The 13,664-nt window shown below is 43.5% G+C and overlaps 1 protein-coding gene across 1 annotated transcript in view; it reads left to right on the forward strand.

The window, feature by feature from the left end:
* Positions 1-13,664, forward strand: part of FANK1 (fibronectin type III and ankyrin repeat domains 1) — a 108,059-nt gene that overhangs the window by 73,273 nt on the left and 21,122 nt on the right. The window contains exon 5 of the mRNA XM_066601139.1: positions 9,625-9,699. Coding sequence (XP_066457236.1) covers positions 9,625-9,699 — 75 coding nt within the window. The remainder of the gene's footprint in view (positions 1-9,624; positions 9,700-13,664) is intronic.

Genomic DNA, 13,664 nt, shown 5'->3' on the forward strand with positions numbered 1-13,664 from the left:
TTGGTGCCACTGTGGGGGTCGCTATTACTACTGCGGCCACTGTGGGAGTCGCTATTACTACTGGGGTCACTGTGGGAGTCGCTATTACTAATTGGGCCACTGTGGGGTTTGCTATTACTACTGGGGCCCTTCCCTGAAAATCACTACGGGGGTTGCCTGCATCATATTGCTTTCAATGGGGCCGGACCCATTGAAAGCAATGGGCACGGAGCTTCGGTCACGTGCATTTTTAACATGCGTAGAGCGCATATAGGTGTGCAAAAAAAACGCTTGTCTGACTGAGCCCTATATAAGTAATGTGAAGTGCACTGACTGTCATGTGCTGGAGGTTTGGCATTATGGATAGCTAGTAGAGATGAGCGAACGTACTCGTAATGAGTACTTACGCACCCGAGTACCGCCATTTTCGAGTACTTCAGTACTCGCGCGTAAAGATTCGGGGGGCGCCGTGGGGCGGGGAGAGGCGCGGCGGTGCGGGGGGGAGCAGCGGGGAACAGGGGGAGCCCTCTCTCTCTCCCTCTCCCCCCCCAACTCCCCACTGCTACCCCCCGTGCCGCCACGGCGCCCCCAAAATCTTTACGCGCGAGTACTGCTGTACTCGAAAATGGCGGTGCTCGGGTGCGTATGTACTCGTAACGAGTACGTTCGCTCATCTCTAATAGCTAGCTATGAATAGTCTGTAATATATTAAAATAATAACAATACTGGGATGAACTGGATGATCTGTGTGAAAACAAGCAGTCTTACCATCTGGATGCTGACTGTATCTCGCAGAGAAGATTCAGCAATTAGTCTGTTTGGAAGCGCTATGGCGCTATTTAAACTGCCGTTTGGCGGGAGTGAGATGGCAGGAGAAGGAGGGAGGAGCCCTATTGCGTTAATTGAATTGTCAATTAGCAGGGTTAGAGGGGGTGGAAATAGAAAAAAGAGCACTTTAGCACCATTTGAATTGTCCTTAGGTGGTAGATGGAGGAAGAACGCGTGTGCCCTGTCAATCTCAGGAGACTGCAGTACAAGAGTGCATAGCAGGTCTCCAGGGCTAATACGCTCTGTAATCCATCGCGAAAGAAGCAGCCAGGAGGATGTATCATTTGGACCTTATTTTATTCTTCATTTCTGCCTATGTCACCCCTTATTCTAGCATTGATTTTAATATGTATAGTATATTCCCATCAAGTACTGAGGAAGAGGTTCACCAACCTCGAAACGCATATACATGCTGGTCTTAATCAATAAATGGATACATTTGGCAATATACATTCTCGTGTAATTATATCACGCCTGGAGCTCATGCCACTCACCCAAAAAATGTTTTATTTTCCATGTCTGTATAGTCAAAACATTGACCCAGTTGGGTATAACGTTACTTGGGGTGAGCTGCACCTTCTATATTTGGAGACCCCTTCGCTGTGTCTCCTAACCAATCCTCAGCTTACCACCCTTCAAAAAGAGGACATCGCTCCCAATCTTAAGGGCTATAGGTCAAGGTAAGTAGCTGACAAAAGCAGAGTCCAAAATATGAAGCCAAGGCCAGGAAACACAGAAGTCAGAATAGTCGGTACACAGGCAAGGGTCAGAACCAGAAATGCACACAAACTGAGGCTTTGTCACCATGGCTGAGAAAAATTGCTTAGGCATCCACCCTATGGTATGGATGCCTAATATAGCAGATGCCGGCTGGTGATTGGTGGGGGATGAAATTAGTGAGCGTGCGCTGGCCCTTTAAGAGAGGGGGCAGGAGCTCTACGGGCTAATACCTAGGAGCGAGCAGGGGCATAGGAGTGCTGTGCACTATGTGGCCGGCAGCTGCGCCCAACCGCAACCCCATGAGCACGTGAACTCCAGCGATGCGCTGTGACTAGTTTATTCATACATTTCCAGGAGGAGTAACGGAGGAGCACAATGCAGTATCCTAAGAACTGTTGCTCCAGCATCATTATTTCATCAAGAATGCAAGTATTTGCTAGAATAGACGGTCAGGAGATCTGACGGGTCCTCTTTAAACAAACAGTCTCTCGGACAGATTTTCTAATATCAGGCAGAGGCCTTTATGTAATAACTGAGAGACTCTTCACACGTCTCCACTTATTGTTGTCGCTGGGAGAATGGAGTCCAGGAGAGCCCCCCGAGACCGCCGCATCTCAGGAAACATCACGGATCTGTTTTCCTTCAGAGTATGACGTCCGCAGAAACAAATGGAAATCCTAAGAGTTGGCATTACTTTCTCCCACGGTGCATGTAGGCTGTCATCTGGACGGTTTAACCTTGTGAGGCTCTATTCACAGTACATCTATAGTGTACATTGAGTATATGCCATGGGTAAATCTCTGGACTTATGCACCATATGTATAGCCTAGGCGTAAACAACTGTTTGTTCTTTTTTTTTGGACTAGGAATCAGCAGGCGATATATTTCAAAGACGAATGTTTTTCTGTTTGTATGCTGTCTTGATGTATTTTAAAGGGGTTTTTCCACCAATGAAACTTAATTAAAGGGGTATTCCCATCTAAGGAATCCTATTTGAATGTGTTCAAAATTGCAAAACAATGCACTCGCTCATAAGATGTCAATTTCCAAAATGCTCCGTTCTCCGGATATCACAAATATTGATTCCTCTGTCTTCTTCTATGGAGGGATAGAGCAGAGCACAACAGCAGTTGGTTGCTGGACTTAAAGCTAGTGTGCAGGCACCCCTGAGACCCCGACTATCAAGATTAAGTGAAAGAAGTGTGCAAGCGCCGGCCTCCTCTGCTATTTCTTTCCATAGAAGAGAAGGGCTATTTCTCTGGCAACAAGCAGTAAACAAACAGAAGGCAGAGGAATCAATATCTGCCATATCTGGAGAACGGAGCATTTTAGAAATAAACACCCTATGGGTGAGTGCATTGTTTTGCGATTTTGAGCACATTGAAATAGGACTTGTGAGATGGAGATACCCCTTAAAGTTCTCCTGTTGCCTCATGTTGTTACATTTCAATATAAATGGGCATATTTTTTGGTAAAAATGTTTTACTTTTTGCTTGCCAGTGTGCCAATAGGATCCACTTACTTCCTGCTTGTACCTGCAAGCTTCACGTTTCCCTTCACATCAGGTTTCTGTCCTACTATTCCCATATGCAATGACCCGTGTGCGGACGTAACCTGCTTCTCCGTGTCCATTTGCTCCTCCATGCCTCCGTCGGACCATGTGCAGGGAAAGGAGACTGAAGAGATCTGGATGTACCAGTCTAGCGCATGCGCAGAATAGAGAGCAAGCCGAAGTGTTGCCAGGTCAGCTTAAACTTAGAACTGGGCATGTGTGACCACCTCTTGCAAGCGCCACCGGACGTTACCAGCCACAACACATGCTATAAATAATATAAGGACATGGAGCGTGCAGAGAGTCCACATGCCAAATTTTTTCTATTTGGCGAAATGATCACTTGTTAAAGGGATTTTCCGAAAGTAAAAAAAAAAAAAGGAATATTCACTGGTTAGATGTCCCCCTCTTCCATGTTCAGTACAATTGCCCTGGTCCCTGCCACTTTGATTCAGTGGTCATATGACCTGCATTCAACCTCATAACACATACAACTGCTGCTGCAGAACCTCATAATACATACGACCGCTGCCGCAGAACCTCATGATACACGAAACCTCTGCTATAGAACCTTATAATACACACAACCGCTGCTGCAGAACCTCCTAGTACGCACGGCCGCTGCTGCAAGACATTATTATATGCACTGTAATAATAAACCTCCACTGCTGGCTCTTATTGAAGAGATCCAGAGGTGTATGGAGACGGACTACAGATCGTTCCCCATTGGAGAAAATATGTAAATTAGCTCTCTTCCAAAAGGAAGAAAACTACCTCATACCAGCCCAAACTAAAGACTCCTTCAAAAGGACAGACACCCAGCAGTTAGTTGATAGCATTTTCAGGTTCTTCCCCTTCATCATTACAGAGAATGGTTGGTTGGAGGAGATGCTTTTGATGTAGCTCTGATGGTTCTAGATACAGCGGTATCTGGTTTTAGATACAGCGGTATCTGGAGACTTACTTCAAGCGACTCTCCATGGGGGAAAAAAATATGTAAATTAGCTGTCGTCCTAGAGGTTCGTCAGTGCTCTTATGCTTTTGGAGAAGGCTTGTGATTGACCCTTGTGCACTGTTTTGTGTGGGAAGCTATGCTTCTTTTGCACTAAGGTGAAAAAAGTCATGCATTTGGGCTCTCAATATAAAAAAAAAATCTGTCTACAGATGGATGACTCTTCCTTTTGGGGGGAGTCCCTGGCTTGGCTGATATGGGGTAGTATTCTTACTTTTGGAGAAGACCTACGTTAGTACATACTTTTTTCCCATTGTCTGACACAAGTTGGGCTGCTAGAACCCCTCAATGAGAACCAGTAGCCGCGCAAACGGTTGTAACGTCTTGTCCCACTTTACAGCTCTGAGGTACAAACTACTCTTGTTGCAAGTGAAATCATTTGGCCAGAGATCTACTTTTAGTCTGTAGTGCCTATAAACCTCATCTGAATCCAGGATATCAAGTGGCTTTGATTGACTTCAGAAACATACAATACATTTTCTCTAAATTTTAAAGATTTTGACTATTTCATTCAAATCGTTCTGAAAGTTAAATGAGAAAGTGGAAACTACCTGTCTGACTTTTATAAGGAAACTCATCTACATTTAATCCATACAAATGTCACTTCTGGGCACTCATAAGCGCTTCTGCTGAGATAAGGCATGAGGGGGTCATTCTGAAAATTACAAAAGGTTAGAAGTAAAACTTCTTGAAAAGTTCTAAGACTTTCCATTTCCAGATTTAAATAAAAAAAACATTCCGACGTGATGATTTGAATTAGAATTGCTGGAGGAAATATTCCAGGGAGCTGAGTGATAAGGAGATGTACATTATTAATATCAAAACTTCAATGAATTATCTGCTATGGACAAAATATAGTAGTAAGAATGCAATTCTTTGGGATGCAAACACCGCGGTAAGGGTAATAAATTGGACTGGTTAACAGTGTGCAAATGGTCAATCTCTGCTCTGTCGGATCAAGATCTGTTAAGCCCGTGGACCGTAGTTGGTGGTGCCTTCTCTCACCTTCACCCTCTCCCTCCAGCTGCAGTCACCGACATCTTAAAGGGTCTTCTATGAAGCACTATCCTTCAGGCTGCCTCATCTGCTCATAGGGTGCGTTTACCCAGCTTTCCTATCTCCAACCTATCTTGATACTTCCCTGATTATTTAAACCCCACCCCCAATTAAAGAGGACTTGCCGCATTCAGTTAAAAGTTTATTATGTAACGTTATGTTGTCTAAGACTTGTGCTATATATGTAATGAAAAGACAACATGTATGTTCTCGTTTAGTTACAGTAAATGGCCAGGGATGAATCAGGGGAGGTAAGCAAAAGGTCACACAGGAGGTTAGCAAAGCAGATAAAAAACTTGGTGTGTGATAGGAGTGGGGATCTACAACACAGTTACCGTACATTTCGTAGTTTTGCCATGGTGGAGAGATATTCTATGGCTGCACAGAGAGACAGGTAGCGGAAGGATCATACCCTTTACCTGAAGATGAGTATTGAGCTCCTGCATACCTTCCCAGTGCTTACTGCAGTCTGTACCTGTCAGCCGTTGTATCCTTCACAACTTTGCTGCATCTTTCAATGTTTATTCAAAGAAAATCAACTTTTTCAGCAACATGTCCAATATGTGTCCTGCGATCGGTTCCATTTCACCAGGTAAGACGCCCAACTTTATCAACAGTGGGGATGACTGGAGGAGGAGGTAGAGCGCTATCTCTACTATCCCACTAAGGAGCTAACCATGCTCACAGATGTTCCAAAGCCTGACCTCACCCTGCCTGTGGTTTCTGCCAAGTCCCCTGAGTCCATCGCAAACCGGGAGCCTGATCGATCTAGCCCAGCCCGTCCATCTACAAAGGTGTTGCAGTATTCTCTTTGCTACCCAGTTTTGAGCCTTGTCTGTGCACGCAGCTTTCCTGAACTCTGCCTGTCCTGACCTCAGCCTATTTTCTGACTACATCTTGCCTGATTGACCCTTACTCTGAACTCCAGCCTGATTTAGCCATATTGCATGAACTCCTCCTGCACAGCCTTGGACTGATATACGGACTACTTCCTTGCCTGTTCCTTTTGTACTACGCTTCAATGTCTTTGACCTACCCGGATCTGCTGTCACATGAACAGAGATTACTCTTGAGGAAGTGACGTGGGGGTTCCCTGCAGTGAACACCTGATCCATAACAAAGAGGTCCTCTCCTCTGTCTCCCCTCCTCTCTTCCTTGTCCCCTCCTTTCATTCTCTCCTTTTCTATTCTCCTTATTCCTTTCTTTCTTCCCTCTTCCCTCCTCTCCTTTCCTCCTTATCCCTTACTCTAATCCTTATCCTCTCCTCTCTCACCATAACTACAACCATTTGTCCCCATAGGCCAGCAGTACATTCCAGTGTTCACATGGGGAACATGTATAGCTGATCAACCAGCATTTTTATACCTGCTGAAAGTCCGTGATTGTTCATTGGCTGATTGTTGTTCCTTTTTAGACTGCCCAACAATTGGGCAAACAGACGTTCGTGCCCAATAATGTTTACATGGCCCGATTTAAGACTGAGAAGGTGTAGCTGGGAAGCTTTGCATATGCGTAAGCTCATGAAAGGAATACTAGGTATGAACATTTTCTGAGACTGTAGGCACAGCCAGCAATAGTTTTTGGGATTGTGGACATGACTGCAATGCTTTTTTTTAACAATTCCAATATACTCCAAAAAATATAGGGTTGTGTGAACACTTTTTTTTTGAATTTGCGAAACAATTTGCGAATGCTTTAATTACAGATGTTCACGGTACATCCAGACTGTTTCGGACCACATAGCACTTTATCAAGCCAGGAGTAAAAGCATCAAAGGCCAGCGTAGAATAAAGGTGGAGGCGCTGATGACTAAGTCTACCTGGTGATGCTAGAGGCTTGTGAAGGGAGACCTAAGGTCGGTGGTGGATCTTAGGGCCCACTACACAACCCTCCAGCATCACCCAGTAGACTCCTCCACTTTATTCTACGCCGGACCTTGATGCTTTAACTCCTTGATAAGGGGCTATATGGCCCGAGACAGTTTGGATATACCATGATAAAAGCATTCATGATTTTTTTTTCTGCAAATTCAACAAAAGTATGTGCAATCCTATTATTTTTTTTTCTTTTGAGTTGTGGTTGATGATGGAGGTTGTGTTAAGGATTCTACACCACATGGATAACTACTGGCGTAGTGTTGCATATCTGTGCTTTGGGGCAATTTCAATATGCTTTTTATGCATCAGTAGAAGAAAAATTATTCCGGGACCTTCTCTTCTTCCCTGCTCCATTGCTTAGGTATGAGCCAGGTCCTAAAGTCATTCTTTGTACCTGCAGAAGCATCCCAGTCTCTGAGCATTTCCTATAAGCGCAGTAGGTGACATTCTTCTCTAACTGGCTGGAGTGATCTATTGCGCACTTTGTAGCCTTCTCCACCTCCCTTCTCCGTATACTGAAATTCCATAGAGAAAAGCCCTTCTGCTGTTCTGTTTTATGGTAAACCATTTCTCATTTATGGCATTGTATTTTTTCGCTTTGTTGGAAGGTCATCAGAAAATGTTCCTTTCAAAATGGAATTGCGAACAGCTCTTGAGAAGCATGGAAGGACGAAATGTTGCCTTCTGTGTTAGCATGTAAATGGGTGCATGCCAACTAATTTATGGAAGCATTGATTCCTTTCCAAAATGGTTTATTTCTTTACTTGAGTGTATTCTACCATTGTATAAAGATAACGGAACCCGTGTATCAATAGGTTGTAGACTGCCGGTATATCATGCAGCATTATAGCATGGTACATGGAGGGCACTTCCTAGAATGCATGTGTGTATGTATATAATATATATAATTTCTACAGTGCAGGCTATTTACAGACTTTGAACTAGCAAATTGCTAGGAGATTTCAGCTCTGAAGCCCACAGAACTGTAGATCCAACTCTGGACTATGATGCAGCATGTAACTCAAGATCAATACAGGATAAGTAATGTATGTACACAGTGACTCCACTGGCAGAATAGCGAGTGCAGCTCTGGAGTAATTCAGGATCAGTACAGGATAAGTAAGGTACACATTGACCGCCACCAGCAGAATAGTGAGTGCAGCTCTGGATTATAACACAGGATGTAACTTAGGAGCAGTACAGGATAAGTAATGTATGTACACAGTGACTCCACCAGCAGAATAGTGAGTGCAGCTCTGGAGTATAATACAGGATGTAACTCAGGCTCAGTACAGGATAAGTAATGTATGTAGACAGTGACTCCACCAGCAGAATAGTGAATGCAGCTCTGCAGTATAATACAGGATGTAACTCAGGATCAGTACAGGATAAGTAATGTATGTATATGGTGACTCCACCTGCAGAATAGTGAGTGCAGCTCTTGAGTATAATACAGGATGTAACTCAGGATCAGTACAGGATAAGTAATGTATGTACACAGGGACTCTAGCAGCAGAATAGTGAGTGCAGCTCTGCAGTATAATACAGGATGTAGCTCAGGATCAGTACAGGATAAGTAATGTATGTACACAGTGACTCCACCAGCAGAATAGTGAGTGCAGCTCTGCAGTATAATACATGATGTAACTCAGGATCAGTACAGGATAAGTAATGTATGTACACAGTGACTCCACCAGCAGAATAGTGAGTGCAGCTCTGGAGTATATATACATGATGTACCTCAGGATCAGTACAGGATAAGTAATGTATGTACACAGTGACTCCACCAGCAGAATAGTGAGTGCAGCTCTGCAGTATAATACATGATGTAACTCAGGATCAGTACAGGATAAGTAATGTATGTACACAGTGACTCCACCAGCAGAATAGCAAGTGCAGCTCTGGTGTATAATACAGGATGTAACTCTGGATCAGTACAGGATAAGTAATGTATGTATACAGTGACTCCACCAGCAGAATAGCGAGTGCAGCTCTGAAGTGTAATACAGGATGTAACTCCGGATCAGTAAAGGATAAGTAATGTAAAGCTTTTATTAAATGACTGACTCTTCTCTTGTATCAGACTTTTAAATAGTTCTTCTTGTGATAAATCTCTTATATATTGTTGAATGCTATATGATTAAAACACATAAAATTACCCTGTAGCTCTGATCTTAGATGTTTAATGAGATCTTGGTACCTTCACCAATCAGCTGATTCAACTGGCTACAGCAGTCCGCATTGTTTAGCAGGCACAGCTCTGTACTTCTAGTAGTGGCTGGGTCTGGTATTACAGCACATTCCCAGCCAAGTGAATGGGACTGTGCTGCAGTACTAGGCACAGTGAGTACTAAAAGTATGGTGTTGTGTATGGCAAGTAATGAAGAGTGTGTTAACCTGTGCGGGGTACCTATACTTCTATCTCAGTGAAATTTCAATTACCCTTGTTGCAACACCATGTATAAAGAACTAGGGTTGTAGCTATGGAACAAGAGCTGCCATAGTGTTCATACAGTCCTGATGTGAATATACAAAGTTTCTGCATGAGAAAGATCCTTGGAAACCTTTCAGTCTCTAACCCTTGGCTTTTCCTACTTTAGGCATGTGAAAGTTGACATTCCTGATAAACTGGGATTCAGTCCTCTCATGATCGCTGCACAAAGAGGATATTTCAGGTAGAGTTTTTTGTCATCTTTTCTGTCTCATTTCCAATTACTCTTCTAATATCTGGGTCAAGGTTTGCGACAGGAGTATATTTTTGTCCTACACTTCAACATTGATTAGAACCAGGTAAAATCCCTGTATATATAGGAATGGGATAGAGGGGACTGCTATGTAATTGGAGCAGCTGCCTCCTATTAAGGCTGATATATAGTGTGCACAGGGGAGATTGTTGCTTCCCCCCCCCCCCTGTCCCTTAGGCCTCATTCACATGGTCGACATGGCATCGCCACGAGAAAATCGTGGCAATATTGCATCGCTGGTCCGTGTGATATCACTGTGTCTTCTCGCGGCAATGCCATGATTTTGTAGTGCTACAAAGTCGCGCGACTATGTAGCACCACATGCGAGGATTTTCAGGAGAGGCTTGAAATATAAACCCTTCCCCGAAAATAAGCCGTAGCTGAAGAAGGCTTATCAAGCGCTGGCTGTGATTGGCTTAGCATCAGCCAATCACAGCCACTACTTGTAGAAGGCGAGAATTTTTGAATCCCCGGCCAGAAGAGAAGAAGATCCGTGCCGGGACCCGGGAAGAAGATGTGGCTGGGCTGACAGCGTGGGACAGGTGATGTGTGTATTTTTTTTTTTTCTGCAGCCAGGGCTTAAATTATAGCTTCGACAGTAGGATGTCCTACTGTCAAAGTTGCATCGCACCGCACGAAAATCTCGTTTTCATGCGATGCAACAGAGAGGAAGGCTCCATAGGGAAACGGGCTATAAAACCTCACGAGTCGCGTGCTACAATATCGCGCGACTTTGTCGCCCGTGTGAACGAGGCCTTATCAGGATGGGCCCTGGAAAGTATGTGTCAGAGAAGATATTAAAGGCTGATTACAATGAACATTCAGAGAAACATTCGTGTTCGATAATATGGCTGTCTAAGAGAACATTAAAAGCTATGTAAATTTTGTGCATGAAAAATCAATACATACATATCTAACGAAGTCTCTGCAGAAAAAAAGAAGATGCATATATCTGTTTTTTGCACTGCAAGTTTCTGGAAGGGAATCATTCCTAGCACTGATCATCTGGTCTTTCTCATGATCGAGCACAAGCTCAGCTCTCCCTCTTCTTTCCGAGGCTGTGTAGGATAACCACGCCCTCTTAGTACTACACGGCTATCTCTCCATCTATATTATCTTCTCTCTGCGTTACTGATGGTCCGTTCCTGCTCACTGAGGATTACAGCGAAAAATTAACTCATAATCCTCTGTAATAGAAGCTTTCTCTTCTCTGTTCTCCTTCATCTCACAGCACTGTCATACAACCCTCTGTAATATTAGCTTGGTCCTCCTGATCTCCTCCATCATCCCCCAGCACTGTCATATAGCCCTTTGTAGTAGCTCAGTGGGAAGGCAATGAATGCAGGTTCAAAACAGGGGAGCAGGCTAGGGAAGGAGCTATCCGTTTACTCTGACAGAATTTGCTAAGATTGCAGTCCTCCAGTCTGCAGTGCTTTGGGAAACAATGCAAACATAGAAATCCAACTGAAATTTTTAATGAAAACCAATTACAAAATGTCTTCATTTCCAAAAATTCATTCATGAAAATAGAGTACAACGGTGTGCGTAACCTTTAAATCCCATATTAACGACTAGAATCCATCATGCTCAGTTTTCTTGTTCCAAAAAAATACTACTCCACTGTCTGCGCATCACACAAAGAAACAAATTCAAAATCCTCACCTAAAGGTGACCATACACATTAGACACTGGCCAATTTCTGGGGGACCGACCATCTAATGTGTATGGGGCTGTTTGGACTCTCCCCAGTAGCAGATGTTGGGGGTTGTTGGAAAAGAGTTTGGGCATGTTAGATTTACACCCTGCCCAATCCTTTTGCTGGCAAGGAAAAGGTGTCTGGCAGCAGATTATTCCCCTCCTCCTATTGAGAACCCATGCATACATGCATTTCATTCTGTCTTTTTTTTTTACCTGAAGAAGGACAAAGGTCCAAAACGTTGCTACAGTCAACTGATTTGTAAAACCCTTGTGAAATTAAAGAAAGTAAAACATTTTATATGCATTCACTCTTTTTTTTTGTTGTTCTATTGCTGAGGTCCTGAAACGGTAAGGACCTAAATTTGCACACAGCATACTGATTTTTTTGGCAAATAAATAGGGGCAATCCTTTGGTTACAAATTAGAGGACAAAAGAGTGTTCTTCTTCGCTCCGTCGGGCTGGTATTGCCAACATCGGTTCTTTTGTCAAATTGAAAACAACAAGTTCGGATAAGGCTTTAAAGAAGGACAAGTGGGTTGGTACAACACAATTTATTCATACAAATGATAAAAAAAAATAGTTACATAAAAATTGGTGATATTGCATATATGTTTTGTAAACAATTCTTAAACAATGGTTACATCAATACTCATATCACCAAGAGCCTTAGGTATATGTCATCTACCTTGTTTGTCAACCGGAGAAGCAGCGGTGAAAAGTCAGAGAACAGGGGGCCTCTTGGGAACCACACTGTGAGAGAGCATTCCCCACCAGCGAATTTTGAGCAATAATCGTTGTGTCTAAATGGGCCTTGATTCTTAACCCCTTCCCGCTCCATGACGTACCAGTATGTCATGGCAGGCTGGTACTTCGCGCAAAATGACGTACCGGTACGTCATCGGGATAGCGCGAGATCATGACTGATCCTGCGCTATCAACAGCGCGCGCGGGGGGGCATCTAAGTAGATCGCGGCAGGGAAAGAGTTCACAGAGGGAGCGCGCTCCCTCTGTGTCTCCGGCCGGCTCTCGCGATGTTATCACGAGAGCCCGGCCTGTCACCATGGCAACAGGACAGACACTGGCGTCCTGTATTGCCTATGATCGCTGTATGAGCGATAAGGCATGAAAAGCAGTAGCTCTGCCATGCCTTATGACAGCGATCACAGGCATAGTGCTGCAAGTCCCTCAGAGGGACTCAAATAGTGTAAAAAAAAGACAATAAAAATGTAAAAAAACCCTTTTTTATGCTTTTTCTAATAGCATAAAAAAAGGTAAAAAAAATTAAAACCCCACATATTGGGTATTGAAGCGTCCGTAACGACGTGTAAAAAAAGCTGAACACGCTTTTTGTTTTGTACGACAAAAAGCGTAAAAAAACCGCTAAAAAAACAAAAATGCAATAAAAGTGATCAAAAAAGCCGTACATTCCCCAAAATGGTACCAATAAAAACTACAGCTCGTCTCGCAAAAAATAAGCCCTTATAGAGCTCCGTACATAGAAAAATAAAAAAGTTACAGGACTTTGAATGCAGCTATAGAGAAAAAAAAATTTCCAAAGAAAAGGCTTTTTATTGCAAAAAAGTGTAAAAACTAGAGATGAGCGAGCGTACTCGGATAAGCACTACTCGCTCGAGTAATTTGCTTTATCCGAGTATCGCTGTGCTCGGGTCTAAAGATTCGGGTGCCGGCACGGAGCGGGGAGCTGCAGAGGAGAGCGGGGAGGAACGGAGGTAAGATCTTTCTCTCCCGCCCGCTCTCCCCTGCTCCCCGCTGCGACTCACCTGTCAGCCGCAGCGGCACCCGAATCTTCAGGGACGAGCACAGCGATACTCGGATAAAGCCAATTACTCGAGCGAGTAGTGCTTATCCGAGTACGCTCGCTCATCTCTAGTAAAAACCTAAAAAAATATAAGAATTTTGGTATCGTTGTAACCGTACCGACCCGCAGAAAAAATTTTGTGTTTCCTTTATGCTGCATGATTAACGCTGTAAAAAAAAAAAAAAAAAACTATGTCGGAATTGATGCGTTTTCTCTCCCTGTTATCATAAAAAAAATAATAAAAGTTTTACGATATAGTTTATGTACCCAAAAGTGGCACTGATAAAAACTACAGCTCGCCACGCAAAAAACAAGCCCTTATACGGCCGCGTCGACGGAAAAATAAAAAAGTTATGGCTTTTAAAAAATGGAGATGGA

The sequence above is a fragment of the Eleutherodactylus coqui genome, chromosome 4, assembly GCF_035609145.1.
Source record: "Eleutherodactylus coqui strain aEleCoq1 chromosome 4, aEleCoq1.hap1, whole genome shotgun sequence".
NCBI classification, from domain to species: Eukaryota; Metazoa; Chordata; class Amphibia; order Anura; family Eleutherodactylidae; genus Eleutherodactylus; species Eleutherodactylus coqui.